Consider the following 20,946-nt stretch of genomic DNA (forward strand, 5'->3'; position numbering starts at 1 on the left):
AGGCGTAACCATAGAAATAGAATGAAGGGAAGCTGTGTGATCATGTGGATCGTGTGGTTAGAGTTAGATGAGGTTGGAGCATGCCAAGAGAGAAAGAACTACTAGGAGGCGAAATGTGCCCCATTCATTCATGTGGTAGATAAGAATCTGACCCTTGCATCTGGGTACATGTCAGCTCCTGTGAGCATCACACTAAGCAGTATTTAACTCCTTGTGTCCCAGCGTAGAGAAAGTACTGATTCTTGAACAGGTTGTGAAAAATGTGACCAACTTCAGGCATTTATTGCTGTTAAATATTACATTTTAAATGTACTCTGCATAATTACCCCAAAAGACAGGAGGTAAAAGTATCTGAGTTAATGTCTTCATTTTTAATTTCCTTTAGTTTATTCCCATTTGAACTCACCACTTAGTGATGTAATCTGTTGGCTGGTTTCTTTTTCTAACCCTGAACTTTAGTTAAGTCCATTATGGACTGTGTGGTGCTCTCTCATGCTATTCTTTCCCATTTTACTGCAGAGGTAATCATCTAGAACCAAAGATCAAACTTGATCAACAATATGACCTTTCTCCCCATTCACTGTGGTAATTAGTGTTATTAAAGAAGCTGTGGTGGCCAGCAGCAAATTACAACAATTTGAGTAACTTGTGCACAACGTTCAGTTTTCCTATAGAATCTCTACCTGGCATCCTGCCCAGTACACCTATATAGCCTGGTCTTGGCACCTAGACAGCATTTGATCACTCACAAGCACGACGTTGGCATTATTACCCACCTGGGTTAAAAACTGTCTTGGTAAAGGTGTGATCAGGAATCAGCTGCTTCTAGCAGGGGTAATAATGTACTTTTACAGTGCAATGTATCCACACCTGGCTGCCGAGATGGATCAATGCATCCTCACTCTAGCCACAGATTAATATAGTCTGTCTAACTGGGAGCAGGGCCCCACTGAGTGAAGAATGAAGACAGAAGGAGATTGTGAGTAGGGCCTGTATTTTAATCACACTCTGCTGTACTCTGTAATCACTGATCATTACATTTTACATGGGTTCCTTCCACAACTCATTCTCTCAGGTCTATAGTGTGGTTGCCTCTCAACAGGGGGCCGGGGGCCGGGGCCGGGGCCTGCCGCCTTGCGCCTCTCCACAGCTGCTCCGACCAACAGACATCCCAGCATACTTCACTTCTCTGTTTATCAGCCCGATTAACATGCTGACAGCTCCACCATTTGGAAACTGTTCCGGGGATTTATGTTCTCCCAGAGTTTCCAAGTGCCGCAGCAGAAAACAACGATTTTTTGCGGGAACATTGTGGAGAGTCTTTCATGGTCATTTATATTTTCAATCTGGATATATTCTCAACATGCTCTGTTTACAGAGCAGACTCCCAGGGCGGAGGAGAACATTGTTAAACTACAAACGTATATGCTTTCAATTAAGGATTGTTAGCACAATCGGTCTCTCAACCCTTAGCTGTGACCCCCAAGTTCTTAAAATATATTTAGTATTATAAAACATTAACCACTTAACTTAGAAATTCAATATATACTTGAATGTACCCACACCTGAGTTTCCTGAAATAGCTTCATACAAAAACACAATCTTACACACTTGACTAAATATAAGTCACATATTTATGTTTTCTTATGTGTTCATGTTCAGCCCTTTTGCCAGTTCAAAGAGTGGGTGTCACAGGGCCCAGTCCTATGGTCTGTTTCTGAACACTTCTTATTTCTATGGCAACAAAAGGGTTGTCAGTAGTGAATGTTTTTCAAACACGCACACTTGAAGTTTCCTTCTTTTTCTGTCGAACAAGACTTGGTATGTGTGTTTTGTCTAGATTCCAGTGTAAACTGTATTTTACAACAGGACAGAAGAGAAAGAGTGAATTGTTAACTGACCACATCAGAGGTCCACTTGCCTGAGAGACGGAGGATGGTGCAAGTTGCCAACACATAATTTTTCTATTTGAACTCTGCCCTCGGTATCTCCTGATCTCTCCATTCTCCAAATGGAAACACAGCTTAATGTCACTAACAAACCATGCATAAATCCCAGCATTATCAAATCCTGCCACTAGCTAGTTGCCACTATGAATAATAAAAATAAAAAAATCCTCCAAATATTCAACATAATTGTGATTTGCTTTATGAGTTTGTACAACGAGCAAGAGCTATATTATTTAATTTCGTCCCATAACAATATAATTACAAATATTAAAGAAAATGTAAAGTCATTATGTCAGTTAACATATCTACTCTGTCTTTTTCCTGTTGATTAATGGTAATAACATTCATGTCGCCGTAGCAACAAAACAAACAAATCAGGTTTCAGTTTGTCTGCAGTAATATCTGCATTCGTACATTGTGTAATAAGAAGTCTCTTGTGTTGTAATACTTCAGTCAGGGAAAAGCAGTTATGAACTAAATAATGACTACACTTTTACAAAAAAGGGTTCCAAAAGCATTATTTGGCTGTCCCCATAGGAGAACCCTTTTTGGTTCCAGGTAGAACTCATGCAGGGGAGGCGGATGTCTCTGGTAGAGAGCCACACATGCTATCCGGGGTGAAAGAGTGGCGTAGGTCGGCGGCGTCTGTCGGCAAAGTGTTTCTGGGTATTAGAGGCTTCCTGCAGATGCTGGCGAGTGGTCTCCCATACTCGCTCACTACACCGAAACCAGTTGTCAACTGCTGGGACTATACTAGGCTCCGCCTCCTAGGGAAACATGGGGGGTTGGTAACCAAGTACACACTGAAACGGAGTAGGGTGGAGGGATGAATGCATGAGTGAGTTCTGAGCGTATTCGTCCCAGGCCATATACCGACTCCAGTCGTGTGGCGATGCAGAACATTGTTGGTGAAGGTACTTCCCTATTTCTTGGTTCAGGCATTCCGTCTGCCCGTTGGTCTGGGGATGGCACCCGGAGGAGAGGCTGAGGGCGACCCCTAGTCGGTCACAGAAGGCTCGCCACACCAGGGAGACAAACTGGGGCCCGCGGTCAAAGACTATGTCCTCCAGAATCCCATACAGACGGAACACCTGCTGGAACATACACTCAGCCAATTGCATGGTGTTAGGTAAATGAGGAAGAAGAACCAGACGACACATTTTAGAAAAACGGTCTACTATGACAAGGATGGGGTGTTACCAGAGGATTCAGGAAGGTCTGTGATGAAGTCAACAGCTATGTGGGACCAGGTTCTGTGAGGGATTGGCAAAGGTTGAAGCTTACCGGAAGGGAGATGACGAGGGCTTTTGGTTTGGGCGCACACTAGACAGGAGAGTACGTAATCCCTTACGTCGGATGCCAGTGAGGACCACCAGAACTTACAGGCTAGAAGTTCGGTGGTTTGTGTAATGCCCGGATGCCCTGACCCCAAGGACGTGTGACACCATTGCATCAGTTGGGGTCTAACAGCTGCTGGTACGTAACTTCTCCCAGCTGGTGTCTTAGGAGGTGCCGGGTCTGAGTTTAGGGCTTCTTGTAGGCAGAGTGAACCTCCCACTGTACCGGTCCCATAATGCAAGAGGAAGGAAGAATGGGTGTAGGGTCTGAGTTACTGGTCGGAAGGTCAAACTGGTGGTAGAGAGCATCAGCTTTTACGTTTTTCCTTCCAAGGATGTAAGTAACATGAAAATGGAAGCGTGTGAAGAAAAGAGCCCAACAGGCTTGTCTCGAGTTTAACCTCTTGGCCCCTCTGATATATTCCAGATCACGATGATCTGTTAGGACGAGAAAGGGATGTTGTGCGCCCTCCAACAAGTGGTGCCACTCCTCAATGGCCAGCTTAATAGCCAGGAGTTCTGTTCCCCACATCGTAATTCCTCTCAGCAGAGGATAACTTCCTGGAGAAGAAGGCACAGGGATGTGATTTGAGGTGTTCCCACCCGCTGAGAGACTATGGCTCCTACTCCTACTTCGGAGGCATCCACCTCCAGGGTGAAAGGAAGGGTCGGATCAGGTTGGCGAAGGACAGGAGCTGAGGTAAAGCGGCGTTTTCAAGTTGTTGAAAGAAGTCAGGGTGGTATTAGTCCATTGAAGGGTCCGGGTCTTTTGGCTGGTAAGGGCAGTGAGGGGAGCGGCAGTAGAACTGAAGTTCTGAATGAACCGGCGATAGTAGTTGGAGAACCCAATGAAACGTTCCTTAACGGTGGTGGGTTTGTGCCCGTTACTGACAGCGGTGACTTTTTTCTCATCCATGCTGACCCCTCCAGGTGTCAGTATGAAACCGAGGAAGTTTACCGAGGTTACATGGAAGGTGCTCTTTTCAGTCGTCACATAAATGGTTATGGTCAAGGAGCCGTTGAAGAACCTTTTGCACATGCTGTATCTGTTCCTTTAGGGAGTGGGAGTAAATCCGGATGTCATCAATGTAGACGATGAGAAAGCAGTTGATCATATCTTTGAAAACCTCAGTCATAAAGGATTGGAAGACGGCAGGGGCGTTAGTAAGGCCGTAGGGCATAACCAGATGTTTGTAGTGCCCTCGTGCGGTGATAAAGGCCGTCTTCCATTCGTCGCCTTCACGTATACGGACAAGGTTATATGCACTTCGCAGGTCGAGTTTTGTATAGACGTTGGCGAGGCCCACTTGTTCAAGAGTCGCTGGGATCAGAGGAAGAGGGAAACGGTTCTTGATTGTGACATCATTCAGGGAACGGTAATCAATATTTGGACGGAGACCACCATCCTTTTTCCAACGAAGAAGAAGCTGGACACAGCTGGGGAAGAAGGACGAATGAAACTGTTTGAGTGTTTCATCAATGTAGGTCTCCATTGCCTCATTTTCTGGGATAGATAGTGAGCAAACACAGCCCTTCGGTGGGGACACTCCAGGGAGTAAGTCAATAGCACAGTCCCCTGGGCGATGTGGTGGCAGAGTGGAGGCCTTGATTTTGCTGAAGACATTGCTGTACTGGGCGTATTCAGATGGTATGGTGGGTGGCACTGCAGAGGCAGAGTCCTCAATGGTGGTGGCTCTGCAGGGAAGGATGGGACAACTTCCAGGTAGAAGACCAGGATTGTCGTTCCCCTTGTCACCACGAGATGGCAGGGATGTGACGACAAAGCCAGGGGTGTCTGAGGATGAGTGCCTGTTTAGGGGATGAGAGTTCCATGAGTTGAATGGTTTTGGTGTGGAAGACTCCAATCTGGAGGGTGACGCACTGTATCAGGTGTGTAATGAAGCCCGTGCCAAATGGCTGCCCGTCCAGGGTGTTAATCCTTAAGGGAGGGGTGACAGGTGTTAGATCAATGCCAAGCTCTTGTACTAGCTGATGATTGATATTATTACCTGCTGCTCCCGAATCTATCAAGCACTCTACGTACTTAGTAACCCCCTTCACGGTTATCAATACTTCGATGGAGAATTTCTTCTGGGAGATATTTAGAAATAAGGACACGTCTACCTGCATGGCACGGAGGGACCCTTCTCATCTCTCCGTGGGGGACGAACAGGGCAACGGCTAGGAATAGGCTGGCAGAGAAAATGTCAGATTTCTACGCTCCTCTTGCTGAGTTGGTAACCGCTGTAGCTCCGCTGAATCCATTCCGTTTTTAGGTGAGGTATTCTGAAATGAATACTCAGGGAGTGAAAGGTGTAGATTCACGCGCAGAGCGCGGCAGGTGTTTATTTCGCCTTCGCAGAAGGCGGGAATTGTGGTCACAGGCAGGCAATGGTCATATACAGGTCGGCAAACAGGCAGGTGAATCAGAACTAGGACTGAAGGCTATAACTGGTTCTCACAAACGATCTAGGAAAAGGCTTAGTAGAGTCAAAATGAACAACACCTCACAAAGGCACAAACATAATGAACTGAACTAAATAAGGAGCTGATGAGACCAGGTGAGTAACTAACACAGGTGAAATCAATGAACAAAAATGAAAGACAGTGCTACGTTCAAGAACACAAAGAAACAGGGCTACGTTCAAGAACACAACAAAACAGAACACAAGGTTGACTAGGAAAATAAACACAGAACCTCACACCTATCTGTTGTTCCATGTAGTGAATCTGTTATTCAGTGCGTTTGTATTGGCTAATAACCCCCCCCCCCCCCCCCCGTTATGGAATTTGTGGAATGTTTTTCCTTCTTAATGCATTTGAGCCAATCAGTTGTGTTGAGACAAGGTAGGGGTGGTATACAGAAGATAGCACTATTTGGTAAAAGACCAAGTCCATATTATGTCAAGAACAGCTCAAATAAGCAAAGAGCAATGACAGTCAATTATTACTCAAATACATGAAGTTCCAGAACTTTGAATGTTTCCTTAAGTGCAGTTGCAAAAACCATCAAGCGCTGTGAAGAAACTGGCTTTCACGGGGACCACCACAGGAAAGGAAGAACCAGAGTTACTTCTGCTGCAGAGGATAAGTTCAATAGAGTTACCAGCCTCAGAAATTGCAGCCCAAATAAATGCTTCACAGAGTTCAATAACAGACACTTCTCAACATCAACTGTTCAGAGGAGACTGCATGAATCAGCATGAATTGCTGCAAAGAAACCACTACTAAGGACACCAATAAGAAAAAGAAACACGAGCAATGGACATTAAACCGGTGGAAATCTGTCCTTTGGTCTGATGAGTCCAAATTTGAGATTTTTGGTTCCACCCACTGTGTCTTTGTGAGACTAAGAGTAGGTGAATGGATGACCTCTGCATGTGTTGTTCCCACCGTGAAGCATTGAGGAGGAGGTGTGATGGTGTGGGGGTGCTTGCTGGTGACACTGACATCCCATCTGGTTTGTGCTTAGTGGGACTATCATTTGTTTTTCAACAGGACAATGAGACAAAATACCTCCCAGGTTGTGTAAGGGCTATTTGACAAAGAGGAGAGTGATGAAGTGCTGCATCAGATGACCTGGCCTCAACAATCACCCGACCTCAACCCAATTGAGATGGTTTGGGATGAGTTGAACCACGGAGTGAAGGAAAAGCAGCCAACAAGTGCTCAGCATATGTGGGAACTCCTTCAAGAATGTTAGAAAAGATTCCAGTTGAATCTGGTTGAGAGAATGCCAAGAGTGTGCTAAAACCGTCATCAAGGCAAAGGGTGGCTACTTTGAAGAATTTCAAATATAATATAAATATATATATATTTTGGTTGTTACTACTTGATTCCATGTGTTATTTTATAGTTGTGATGTCTTCACTATTATTCTACAATGAAGAAAATAGTAAAAATAAAGAGAAACCTTTGAAAGAGTAGGTGTGTCCAAACTTTTGACTGGTACTGTACACCAGGTCCAACCTATAGTGACCCTATAATAGCCATATAACATACATCAGGTCTAACCTCTAGTGACCCTATAATAGCCATATAACATACATCAGGTCTAACCTCTAGTGACCCTATAATAGCCATGTAACATAAATCAGGTCCAACCTCCAGTGACCCTATAATAGCCATATAACATACATCAGGTCTAACCTCTAGTGACCCTATAATAGCCATATAACATACATCAGGTCTAACCTCTAGTGACCCTATAATAGCCATGTAACATAAATCAGGTCCAACCTCTAGTGACCCTATAATAGCCATATAACATACATCAGGTCTAACCTCTAGTGACCCTATAATAGCCATGTAACATACATCAGGTCCAACCTCTAGTGACCCTATAATAGCCATGTAACATACATCAGGTCTAACCTCTAGTGACCCTATAATACCCATGTAACATAAATCAGGTCCAACCTCTAGTGACCCTATAATAGCCATATAACATACATCAGGTCTAACCTCTAGTGACCCTATAATAGCCATATAACATACATCAGGTCTAACCTCTAGTGACCCTATAATAGCCATGTAACATAAATCAGGTCCAACCTCTAGTGACCCTATAATAGCCATGTAACATACATCAGGTCCAACCTCTAGTGACCCTATAATAGCCATGTAACATACATCAGGTCCAACCTCTAGTGACCCTATAATAGCCATGTAACATACATCAGGTCCAACCTCTAGTGACCCTATAATAGCCATGTAACATAAATCAGGTCTAACCTCTAGTGACCCTATAATAGCCATGTAACATAAATCAGGTCCAACCTCTAGTGACCCTATAATAGCCATGTAACATACATCAGGTCTAACCTCTAGTGACCCTATAATAGCCATGTAACATACATCAGGTCTAACCTCTAGTGACCCTATAATAGCCATGGTACATACAGTACATCAGGTCTAACCTCTAGTGACCCTATAATAGCCATGTAACATACATCAGGTCTAACCTCTAGTGACCCTATAATAGCCATGGTACATACAGTACATCAGGTCTAACCTCTAGTGACCCTATAATAGCCATGTAACATACATCAGGTCCAACCTCTAGTGACCCTATAATAGCCATGTAACATACATCAGGTCTAACCTCTAGTGACCCTATAATAGCCATGTAACATAAATCAGGTCCAACCTCTAGTGACCCTATAATAGCCATGTAACATAAATCAGGTCTAACCTCTAGTGACCCTATAATAGCCATATAACATACATCAGGTCTAACCTCTAGTGACCCTATAATAGCCATGTAACATAAATCAGGTCCAACCTCTAGTGACCCTATAATAGCCATATAACATACATCAGGTCTAACCTCTAGTGACCCTATAATAGCCATGTAACATACATCAGGTCTAACCTCTAGTGACCCTATAATAGCCATGTAACATACATCAGGTCCAACCTCTAGTGACCCTATAATAGCCATGTAACATACATCAGGTCTAACCTCTAGTGACCCTATAATAGCCATGTAACATACATCAGGTCTAACCTCTAGTGACCCTATAATAGCCATGTAACATACATCAGGTCCAACCTCTAGTGACCCTATAATACCCATGTAACATACATCAGGTCCAACCTCTAGTGAACTTATAATAGCCATGTAACATACATCAGGTCTAACCTCTAGTGACCCTATAATAGCCATGTAACATACATCAGGTCTAACCTCTAGTGACCTTATAATAGCCATGTAACATACATCAGGTCTAACCTCTAGTGACCCTATAATAGCCATGTAACATACATCAGGTCTAACCTCTAGTGACCCTATAATAGCCATGGTACATACATCAGGTCTAACCTCTAGTGACCCTATAATAGCCATGTAACATACATCAGGTCTAACCTCTAGTGACCCTATAATAGCCATGTAACATACATCAGGTCTAACCTCTAGTGACCCTATAATAGCCATGGTACATACATCAGGTCTAACCTCTAGTGACCCTATAATAGCCATGTAACATACATCAGGTCTAACCTCTAGTGACCCTATAATAGCCATGGTACATACATCAGGTCTAACCTCTAGTGACCCTATAATAGCCATATAACATACATCAGGTCTAACCTCTAGTGACCCTATAATAGCCATGTAACATACATCAGGTCTAACCTCTAGTGACCCTATAATAGCCATGTAACATAAATCAGGTCCAACCTCTAGTGACCCTATAATAGCCATGTAACATACATCAGGTCTAACCTCTAGTGACCCTATAATAGCCATGTAACATACATCAGGTCTAACCTCTAGTGACCCTATAATAGCCATGTAACATACATCAGGTCTCTCCTCTAGAACAGCCAAGGGGATAAATTAATTATGCATCGAGTGGACAGAGCAATACAGTTTTTATTCCATTATAGTCTGAGAATTCTAAAATTGGACAGTTGGGTGGGTGGCTGAAATGTAATAAGCCGGCTGCTTGATGTATTACTGCAAGTCTCTAGCTCACCAAGTCTCACAGCAAAGCAAACAGTCTTTTGTAGATGGTCATCTGTGTAAACTAATATGTCTCATCAGTCCTCAGATCCAGGAACATGGTGTGAATGTTATGGCAGCTGCATGGTGGTCATGTAGGCTACAGTTCATCCACATGGACTTGATCCATGTCTCCCCTGCCTAAGAACCCATTCAATATATTAATAATACAATCTCAAGCTGCTGCCAACACCATCTGAAGAGTATCTGTGGGCTGTAGAGAGTTAGTGAAGGGCTCTCAGGTAGGTGAGGAGGGAGTAGACACTTACTTGAGCACATGGGTGGAGCCGTTGATCTGTGTGGCCGAGCAGGGGGGCCCCGGCCCCAGTATGGATGGCCGCCTGGCGCTGTAACGCTTTCTCCCACAGCAGAGGATGATGAGGAAGGCACGGCGGAAGGACTTGTTCAGGAAGGCATAGAGAATGGGATTAAGCATGGAGTTAATGTAGCCCAGCCACAGGCATGCTGCCCACAGCTGGTCCGGCACTGTGTAGTTTATAAAGGGGTCCACCACGTTGGTGATAAAAAAAGGGGCCCAGCACAGGCAGAAACAGCCCATGATGATGCACAGAGTCTTGGCTGCCTTGGTCTCTGTACGCATGCGGTGGTTGCGCTGGTGGTCGGCGCTGTCTGCCGAGGCGGCCCCCGCCCGTTGCAGCATACTGATTTGGCGTGCGTGCTCCCGTGCAGTCACATAGATGCGCTGGTAGGCCAGCACCATCAACCCCAGTGGGATGTAGAAGGCCACCACGGAACACGTCAGAGCGTACGGCTTGTTGACCATGAAGACACACGCCGTCGAGTTGGCCACGTCACCGCTGAATTTCCGTTCCTCTATCTACCAAGGGGTTGAGATGTGGTAACACCACCACAACCACAGAGACACACACACACACACACAGAGGCACACAGACACACACAGAGGCACACAGACACACACACGCACAGAAACACATCACAGAAGAAGAAAAAAACACATGGTTAATGTGTCAGTTCATGAAATATTAGTTTCACGGACACAGAACAGTAATCATTCAGAGAATAAGTATATGACAGGGCAAGTTGATATGAATCAGGTCAATACAGTTCAGTGAAAAATGTTGTCAATTAATTATGTCTATGGTAAGAGGACTGAGCTTGTCAGGGTTTTCTACCATTTACAATAGAGTCCTGTAGGCTCCTGTTCATCAAGAAGATTTTCTAAACCCTTAAACGTATCTAGGAGAGCAATGATGAATGGTGCACAAACCAAACTTCCATCAATGCTATTTCCTGAAAGTAGCGACTAGGTCCAGAGTGGGGAAGATGAGGGCTTTGAAACAGATCATTAATCACTGTCCTCCACCGGCACCCTGCCAGAACCTCTGGCCACCTCAGGTCATACCTGTCTCTACTCTTGAGGAAATAAATTACACTAGTCTACGATTGACAGGTATGCGCACTGCATATATACAGTGCGCACTGCGTATGACTGCCCTGCTAATGTGCCGTGCTGGATCTTGTAAACTATTGAAAGTAGACCCCTAACTGATCCAAATGTTTCACTAATCAAACATGTATTCATATCACTGCGCTTTTGAACGATTATTCAAATAGGTGTTTGGCAGAAAATCGAATTCTCTATTTATTGTTTAATTATTCAAGCCTCCCTTATTTCATTTCAAAATAAAATGCTTGTTTGTGTTTAAAGGAATACTCAGCGATATGACGTAGATGCAGAAAGTAATCATAGTGTGTCAATTTCCACAACAACTAAGAGCGTTGAAGCGTGAGGCTCAACTCCTCTGTTGTTTTGGTTCCCTGGCTCGTACACATGCGCAGATACTGTGTGTGACTGTATGGGAGCGAAGTCTTGCATCTCACTCATCTCAATATCTGAGGTGCTGCTCGTGGCAATGTCATTTCGCTGAGTCCCTCTATCAAAGGCTTGAATGACTCGTATGACATGAATGAACGATTGATTGATTATATTGAATTAGGCTAAGTTACGTTAAGACAGGACACGCCCTCAGCTCGATGGTGAATAGAATATTTAAGACTACTACGTGAGTCAAGAGCAAATAAATACACTTGATTTAGGCTACATTATTAGATGCTACAGTTTTTTTATCACTTTGGTGCAATGTTCACAACTGTGTGGTACATGTTCACAATTATGTGGTACATGTTCAAAACTGTGTGGTACATGTTCACAACTATGTGGTACATGTTCACAACTATGTGGTACATGTTCACAACTATGTGGTACATGTTCACAACTATGTGGTACATGTTCACAACTATGTGGTACATGTTCACAACTATGTGTTATATGTTCACAACTATTTGGTCATAACTGTGTGGTACATGTTCACAACTATGTGGTCATAACTAGGTGGTACATGTTCACAACTATGTGGTCATAACTAGGTGGTACATGTTCACAACTATGTGGTCATAACTAGGTGGTACATGTTCACAACTATGTGGTCATAACTAGGTGGTACATGTTCACAACTGTGTGGTACATGTTCACAACTATGTGGTCATAACTGTGTGGTACATGTTCACAACTATGTGGTCATAACTAGGTGGTACATGTTCACAACTGTGTGGTACATGTTCACAAATGTGTGGTACATGTTCACAACCATGTGGTACATGTTCACAACCATGTGGTACATGTTCACAACTATGTGGTACATGTTCACAACCATGTGGTACATGTTCACAACCATGTGGTACATGTTCACAACCATGTGGTACATGTTCACAACCATGTGGTACATGTTCACAACCATGTGGTACATGTTCACAACCATGTGGTACATGTTCGCAACCATGTGGTACATGTTCACAACTAGGTGGTACATGTTCACAACTGTGTGGTACATGTTCATAACTAGGTGGTACATGTTCACAACTGTGTGGTACATGTTCACAACCGTGTGGTACATGTTCACAACCATGTGGTACATGTTCACAACCATGTGGTACATGTTCACAACCATGTGGTACATGTTCACAACCATGTGGTACATGTTCACAACCATGTGGTACATGTTCACAACCATGTGGTACATGTTCACAACCATGTGGTACATGTTCACAACCATGTGGTACATGTTCATAACTAGGTGGTACATGTTCACAACTGTGTGGTACATGTTCACAAATGTGTGGTACATGTTCACAACCATGTGGTACATGTTCATAACTAGGTGGTACATGTTCACAACTGTGTGGTACATGTTCACAAATGTGTGGTACATGTTCATAACTAGGTGGTACATGTTCACAACTGTGTGGTACATGTTCACAAATGTGTGGTACATGTTCACAACCATGTGGTACATGTTCACAACCATGTGGTACATGTTCATAACTAGGTGGTACATGTTCACAACTATGTGGTACATGTTCACAACCATGTGGTACATGTTCACAACCATGTGGTACATGTTCACAACCATGTGGTACATGTTCACAACCATGTGGTACATGTTCACAACCATGTGGTACATGTTCACAACCATGTGGTACATGTTCATAACTAGGTGGTACATGTTCACAACTGTGTGGTACATGTTCACAACCATGTGGTACATGTTCACAACCATGTGGTACATGTTCACAACCATGTGGTACATGTTCACAACCATGTGGTACATGTTCACAACCATGTGGTACATGTTCACAACCATGTGGTACATGTTCACAACCATGTGGTACATGTTCACAACTAGGTGGTACATGTTCACACCTGTGTGGTACATGTTCATAACTAGGTGGTACATGTTCACAACTGTGTGGTACATGTTCACAACCGTGTGGTACATGTTCACAACCATGTGGTACATGTTCACAACCATGTGGTACATGTTCACAACCATGTGGTACATGTTCACAACCATGTGGTATATGTTCACAACCATGTGGTACATGTTCACAACCATGTGGTACATGTTCACAACCATGTGGTACATGTTCATAACTAGGTGGTACATGTTCACAACTGTGTGGTACATGTTCACAAATGTGTGGTACATGTTCACAACCATGTGGTACATGTTCACAACCATGTGGTACATGTTTATAACTAGGTGGTACATGTTCACAACTATGTGGTACATGTTCACAACCATGTGGTACATGTTCACAACCATGTGGTACATGTTCACAACCATGTGGTACATGTTCACAACCATGTGGTACATGTTCACAACCATGTGGTACATGTTCATAACTAGGTGGTACATGTTCACAACTGTGTGGTACATGTTCACAACCATGTGGTACATGTTCACAACCATGTGGTACATGTTCACAACTATGTGGTACATGTTCACAACTATGTGGTACATGTTCACAACCATGTGGTACATGTTCACAACCATGTGGTACATGTTCACAACCATGTGGTACATGTTCACAACCATGTGGTACATGTTTACAACCATGTGGTACATGTTCACAACTATGTTGTACATTTTCACAACTATGTGGCACATTTTCACAACTCTTAGTGCACAACTCAAAACAAATCATCCAAGGGACAGTTGTGAAAACTCTAAGCACATTAAATCAAATTTTATTTGTCACATGCACCGAATACAACAGATGTAGAACTTACAGTGAAATGCTTACTTTCAAGCCCTTAATCAACAATGCAGTTTTAAGAAAAATAACAGTTAAAAAATATTTACTAAATTACATTTAAAAAATGAGTTACACAATAGAATAACAATAACTAGGGCTATATACGTACACAGAGTTCCAGTACCCAGTCAATGTGCAGGGGTACGGTTGGTCGAAGTAATTGAGGTAATATGTCCATGTAGGTAGGGGTAAAGTGACGATGCATAGATAATAAACAGAGTAGCAGCAGCGTAAAAGGGAAATCATACAAAATCACTTCTTCAGCAAGATTAATCAGTGTTTCATCTGGAAAGACATATTTCACATTGCAATACATGTTCATATAAAGTAACTGCCTCTTACAATGCAACGCTTACATTACTTTGATATGATTCTCTTCTCTTTTGTTAACAATCTCTTAGATGTAAAGTCCCCTGTTTAGGGGATCTGCGTGGTTCTGGTACTGGTTCTAACCAACAATTCTGCTTATAAATCGATCTGTGGACACCCTAGATCGAAATATACATATTTGTTGTGCCTATGTGACGTAGGATTTGAAATCTGAAACCACTTGAAGCTGGGATGTCCCTCCGACCATTTAATCTGCTCTGACTGTCTATCACCTCCTGGCTCAACCCTACATCACAACCACGAACAAAGCTCATGCCTGCAATAGTTACATCGCAGTGCATCAGGGGACAATGGTTTCATCCCTATAGTACATTCAGAGATTAATTTATAGCAATTTTAAAAAGAATATGAATCTATTTTTAAACAAAAAACACTATCTGTTTGTCATAGATTAATATAAAGATTAATATAAAATGAGGAAGCCAAGCTAAAGCAGCGATGGGGGCAGACGTTTTGATGAAGAGTATTTTTACAGTTTTAAGGAAGGTGACATCTTATAGTTAGTTGTTTTATAATTGTATTATAGTATACATTACCGGTCAAAAGTTTTAGAACTGTCACGTTCTGACCTTAGTTTCTTTTTATGTCTTTGTGTTAGGTTGGTCAGGGCGTGAGTTGGGGTGGGTAGTCTATGTTCTGTTTTCTATATTGTTGTATTTCTATGTCTGGCCTGATATGGTTCTCAGTCAGAGGCAGCTGTTGATCGTTGTCTCTGATTGATTGAGAATCATATTTAGGTAGCCTGTTTTCCCCATTTTGGTTGTGGGTGGTTGTTTCCTGTGTCTGCACCATACGGGACTGTTTCGATTTTCGTTTGTTCATTCACTTTGTTATTTTGTATTTTTGTAGTGTTCAGTTTTTATATTAAAATGGACACTTACCACGCTGCGTTTTGGTCCTCTCCTTCCACCAACGAAAGCCGTTACAAGAACACCTACTCATTCAAGGGTTTCTTTTTTCTTTTTACTATTTTCTACATTGTAGAATAATAGTGAAGACGTCTATGAAATAAAACTATGAAATAACACATGTGGAATCATGTAGTAACCAAAAAAAGTGTTATACATATCCAAATATATTTGGGATTTGAGATTCTTCAAATAACCACCCTTTGCCTTGATGACAGCTTTGCACACTCTTGGCATTCTCTCAACCAGCTTCATGAGGTACAGTAGTCAACTGGAATGCATTTCAATTAACAGGCCTTCTAAAATTCTAAAAAGTTAATTTGTGGAATTTCTTTCCATCTAAATGCGTTTGAGCCAATCAGTTGTGTTGTGACAAGGTAGGGGTGGTATACAGAAGATAGCCCTATTTGGTAAAAGACCAAGTCTATATTATGGCAAGAACAGTTCAAATAGGCAAAGAGAAACGACAGTCCATCATTACTTTAAGACATGAAGGTCAGTCAATACAGAACATGTCAAGAACTTTGAAAGTTTCTTCAAGTGCAGTCGCAAAAACCATCAAGTGCTATGATGTAACTGGCTCTCTTGGGGACTGCCGCAGGAAAGGAAGACCCAGAGTTACTTCTGCTGTAGAGGACAAGTTCATTAGAGTTACCAGCTTCAAAAATTGCAGCCCAACTAAATGCTTCACATTCTTCAAGTAAAAGACACATATCAACATCAACTGTTCAGAGGAGACTGTGTGAATCAGGCCTGCAAATAAACCACTACTAAAGGACACCAATAAGAAGAAGAGACTTGCTTGGGCCAAGCAACACGAGCAATGGACATTAGACCAGTGGAAATCTGTCCTTTGGTCTGGAGTCCAAATTGGAGACTTTTAGTTCCAACCTCTGTGTCTTTGTGAGACTCGGTGTGTGTGAACGGATGATCTCCGCATGTGTATTTGGTGTGGGCGTGCTTTTCTGGTGACACTGTCTGTGATTTATTTAGAATTCAAGGCACACTAAATCAGCATGGCTACCACAGCATTCTGCAGCCTTACGCCATCCCATCTGCTTTGGGCTTAGTGGGACTATCCTTTGTTTTTCAACAGGACAATGTCCCAACACACCTTCAGGCTGTGTAGGGGCTATTTTACCAAGAAGGAGAGTGATGGAGTGACGCTCCTTCAAGTCCTTCAAGACTGTTGGAAAAGCATTCCGGTTGCTTGGTTGAGAGAATGCCAAGAGTGTGCAAAGCTGTCATCAAGGCAAAGGGTGGTTATTTGAAGAATCTCAAATCCCAAATATATTTGGATATGTATAACACTTTTTTTGGTTACTACATGATTCCACATGTGTTATTTCACTTTTGACTGGTAGTGTATTTAGAAATAATTGAAGTAATTTCAAGACTTATTCATACTGTTTTGTAGAATAAAAAATATTTGTATCATAATTGTACTGTGCACTTGAGCTTGTGTCCTCAAAAGTGACTACACCTCAGCAATTTATAACTATTTTTACCAGAAAGGTGATATTTTAACCTTTCTTTGAGTATGCAGCATTACTAGTGCATTACTAGTGATAAATAATTACTTTTGATGATTGCATAGATTACATTTTAGATTACATGTAGTTACATTTTAGAGGTTTTAAAATACATTTTACAATTGTGTCCTGTAATACTTAATTTAAAGTGAGACGCCTTCGGTCATTTATAAGACATCCATAAATCTCTTTATGGATGTGTTCAACTGCCTTGATAAAGTACAATTTGAAATTGTGTTTTTTACATTGGATAAAAGCAGAGACACAGAGCTACAAAATGGTATAACATACACTGCATTTGAGGAACAATGGGAAAGTAATTATACTTTGAAAGTTGATGAACTAGTAACCTCACTTTTGAGAAAATGGCCTTTACCCGTTTTGGTACCTACTGGAGAGCTCTTCTTTGTCTACACCCATTCAGCATCGTTCACACCCTCTTAAGCTTTAGTCCCACCCATGTCTTTAAGGTTTGATCCTAGCATTCTGCCCTAACAGTGCTCAATCACCGAAGCTAACTGGCTAGAGTTGGCTAGCTTCCTAGCTACTTCCAGACACAAATGAACAAACAGCTCACTGACCATTTTCCTCGCCCTAGCAGAGCTGGTTAGGCTGTTTTTATGTTATCTAGAGCGTTGGTGACTGCAACTGTGCTGCTGGAAACAATTTGCTATTTTTTGCCAACATTTACTGACACCGGCCATATTCAACGCGTGTTGAGCGTTCTTAAATTTGTCTGTAATTCTGCGCAATTTACCAGCTACAGTACGTCTATCAACATTTCTATTGAAATGGTTACTTGCATAGTGGAGTCTTTTGTTAAGACATGTAGCTAGCTAGCTAAACAGTGAACCATAATCCCAACTAATGACGTTACTACCCTGCATGAATCTGCAGGTAGCTAACCAACCAGGTTCAATGTTAGCTAGCAAAGAAAATGGCTTTGAGATACGAATAATAAGATCATACATGTAACATTAGCTGGCGAGCCAGCAAGCTAACGTTAGCTAGATCTACAACGCAATATATATTTAAAAAAAGCTGCATTAGAAAGTATTACCAATACATACTGACCAGCTTAAATAGACAGAAGCGTGCTATACCGCACCAATCCAAACTCATCTCTCGGCATGTCCAGCGCATTCATTATCTCAGCCAATCATGGGTAGCGCAAAGGTTTATCTGTGGCTAAACCAACTAGGCTCGTAATTTAACAATTTTATTTGTATTTACAGATGGCATACAAGTTTGTTATTAAGGCACATGAAAGTTCACGTTCCAGAAGGCATTTCTGTCCAAAAACTTATTTTGATAATCATTTAAAAAAGTTTATGTTCAAGGGGCTCTCCTGTGAAGTAGTGACCCGCAACATACGCCTAGTTTCCTGAAACGAGTCACATATGACAGTGTACTTACTATAAGGTCAGACACCTTTCGTCATTCATAACATACATAAAGGATTAATGATGTAAACACAAATGTATTAACACTAAAACAGCTAAAACAAATAAACATTAAAGACATGTTTAAAACATATATTTCCTTTAATTAATTAATTTATTTTTTACTACACATTAAGTTTAAAAAAGTCCAGCAATGCAATTACATTGAACATTACACAGGACTGTGAATTGTGTAGCTTGTCCCTGAGCTGGCAGACGAATGGTTCTTGTCTGTCTTGGTTGGTTCTAACCTTAAAAGTAACAACAAAGAAAGTTAGCCAGTCTGTTAGGAAATGCCTTTGTCACACCATCTGGATAAGGGCATTTCTGTGCTGTGCTGAAACTCTAAATGGGGAGATGGGAAACTCCATTCGATTCGTATTATTATATTCCTCTTTCATTTAAAAATCTCATGAAATGACTATGATATGTGGATGCATCTAAATTTATTTTTATGTAGCGGAGTCTGCTAGCTAGCTACATTTCAGATAGCTAGTAATTGCTGTGAAGTCACGGAAATTATTTGAAATAACGACTGAGGTAGCTTAATCTAAGTAAACACTTTACAACAAACAAATTTCAATTGCAATAAATAAAGGTTAACTTACTTGTTTTTTGCTGTCCGGTTGGCACCACAATTGGCCATTTGATTTGCGAACGCATCACATGAGCAGCGTCTCGTCAGCAACACTAAAAAAGTCATTCTGGGTCACGGAATTTCGGAAACTTTCTAAATAAAAGTCCCCCAAGCAATAGTGTAAAAGTGTCAACAACCTGTATGATAAATGAAAAATAATTCTCTAAATATTAACAATGATTTATATTTGTTCATATGTAAGTGACCTTTGCATTAAATTAGGGGTTTAAAGCATGCTACAAGGTCATAAAAATGCCCCCAATGTGAATTACTGTATTTGGAATACATATTGGCTTATAGAGCAAAAACTATTCTGGGTGCCGCAATACAACCATTGTAGGGAATACTCAGTAGAATGTATATATGGTGTCATTTCATGGGGCTCTGAATAATATGGAGTGTTGCTGAACTTTCACTCAAATTCAAATCATTGTATACGGAATACATAATCACCACATGTCCTCTTACTGTGCTACAGACAAACCTCTAACCAAACAACATTGAGAGCATGTGCACTGAATTAAACGGCAACTACACTAAACAGACTTCAAAAGTCGTCCCCTGATGTGGTTTAAGTATTGTTGTGAACATGGAAAATCTTTATGAACCCTTTATAAAGCATGTCATATGGTTACAGATAATTTGTAACACATTTATGTAGTGTCTATGAAGGCTTTATGAACGCTTTATAAAGCCTTCATAATCTGCTCGTCAATTTTAGATGCATGTTGGTTTATCTACTACAGATTTTGAGAATTACATAATGAAAATGTATGTCTGTAAAGTAGAAAGATATAAAGTACGATATATACTGTAATGTACTATTATGATGAAATAAAATCCTTTGCTATTGACAAGATCAGAGATGTGCTGTATTAAAAAATTTGAATCAAAGTTTATTGGTCACACAAACAGTATTATTAGAAAGAGAGATACTATGTCCTCCATTTAAACACATCTAACAAAACCAGTTTTTCAGGGTCTGTGTTGTTCTGTTTTTAAATATATTCATCCCATTCCCCAGTTCATGATTATGATAGACATAGACAGGGTTACCCCATCTCTACCAATACTTTTCATTACATCACTCTCTCCCCCAGTCCATTTGTTTTGGGTTGGTACATAGTAGAATTGGGTCTGACATTTCGATGCAGACTCCCTATTGTTTCATTTGAGCATCATCATCACACAGTATCAGTCAGCCAATTCCTTTCATTGAGCTTTCACTTCCAGCCATTGTTTTCATATGAGCAGCGTTGGGAGGTGGGCTTTACTGCTTCAACCATTGTTTTCATATGAGCAGCAGTTGGAGGTGGGCTTTACTGCTTCAACCATTGTTTTCATATGAGCAGCAGCGGGAGGTGGGCTTTACTGCTTCAACCATTGTTTTCATATGAGCAACAGCAGGAGGTGGGCTTTACTGCTTCAGCCAGTGTTTTCATATGAGCAACAGCAGGAGGTGGGCTTTACTGCTTCAACCATTGTTTTCATATGAGCAGCAGTTGGAGGTGGGCTTTACTGCTTCAACCATTGTTTTCATATGAGCAGCAGCGTGAGGTGGCGTTTATTGCTTCAACCATTGTTTTCATATGAGCAGCAGCGGGA

At 41.6% G+C, this 20,946-nt stretch overlaps 1 protein-coding gene across 1 annotated transcript in view; it reads right to left on the minus strand.

The window, feature by feature from the left end:
• LOC139581468 (5-hydroxytryptamine receptor 4-like) overlaps positions 1 to 20,946 on the minus strand; it is a 146,698-nt gene that overhangs the window by 35,805 nt on the left and 89,947 nt on the right. The window contains exon 6 of the mRNA XM_071411254.1: positions 10,064 to 10,632. Within this exon, the coding sequence (XP_071267355.1) occupies positions 10,064 to 10,632 (569 nt within the window). The remainder of the gene's footprint in view (positions 1 to 10,063; positions 10,633 to 20,946) is intronic.

Source organism: Salvelinus alpinus, chromosome 7 (genome assembly GCF_045679555.1).
Source record: "Salvelinus alpinus chromosome 7, SLU_Salpinus.1, whole genome shotgun sequence".
Classification (NCBI taxonomy): domain Eukaryota; kingdom Metazoa; phylum Chordata; class Actinopteri; order Salmoniformes; family Salmonidae; genus Salvelinus; species Salvelinus alpinus.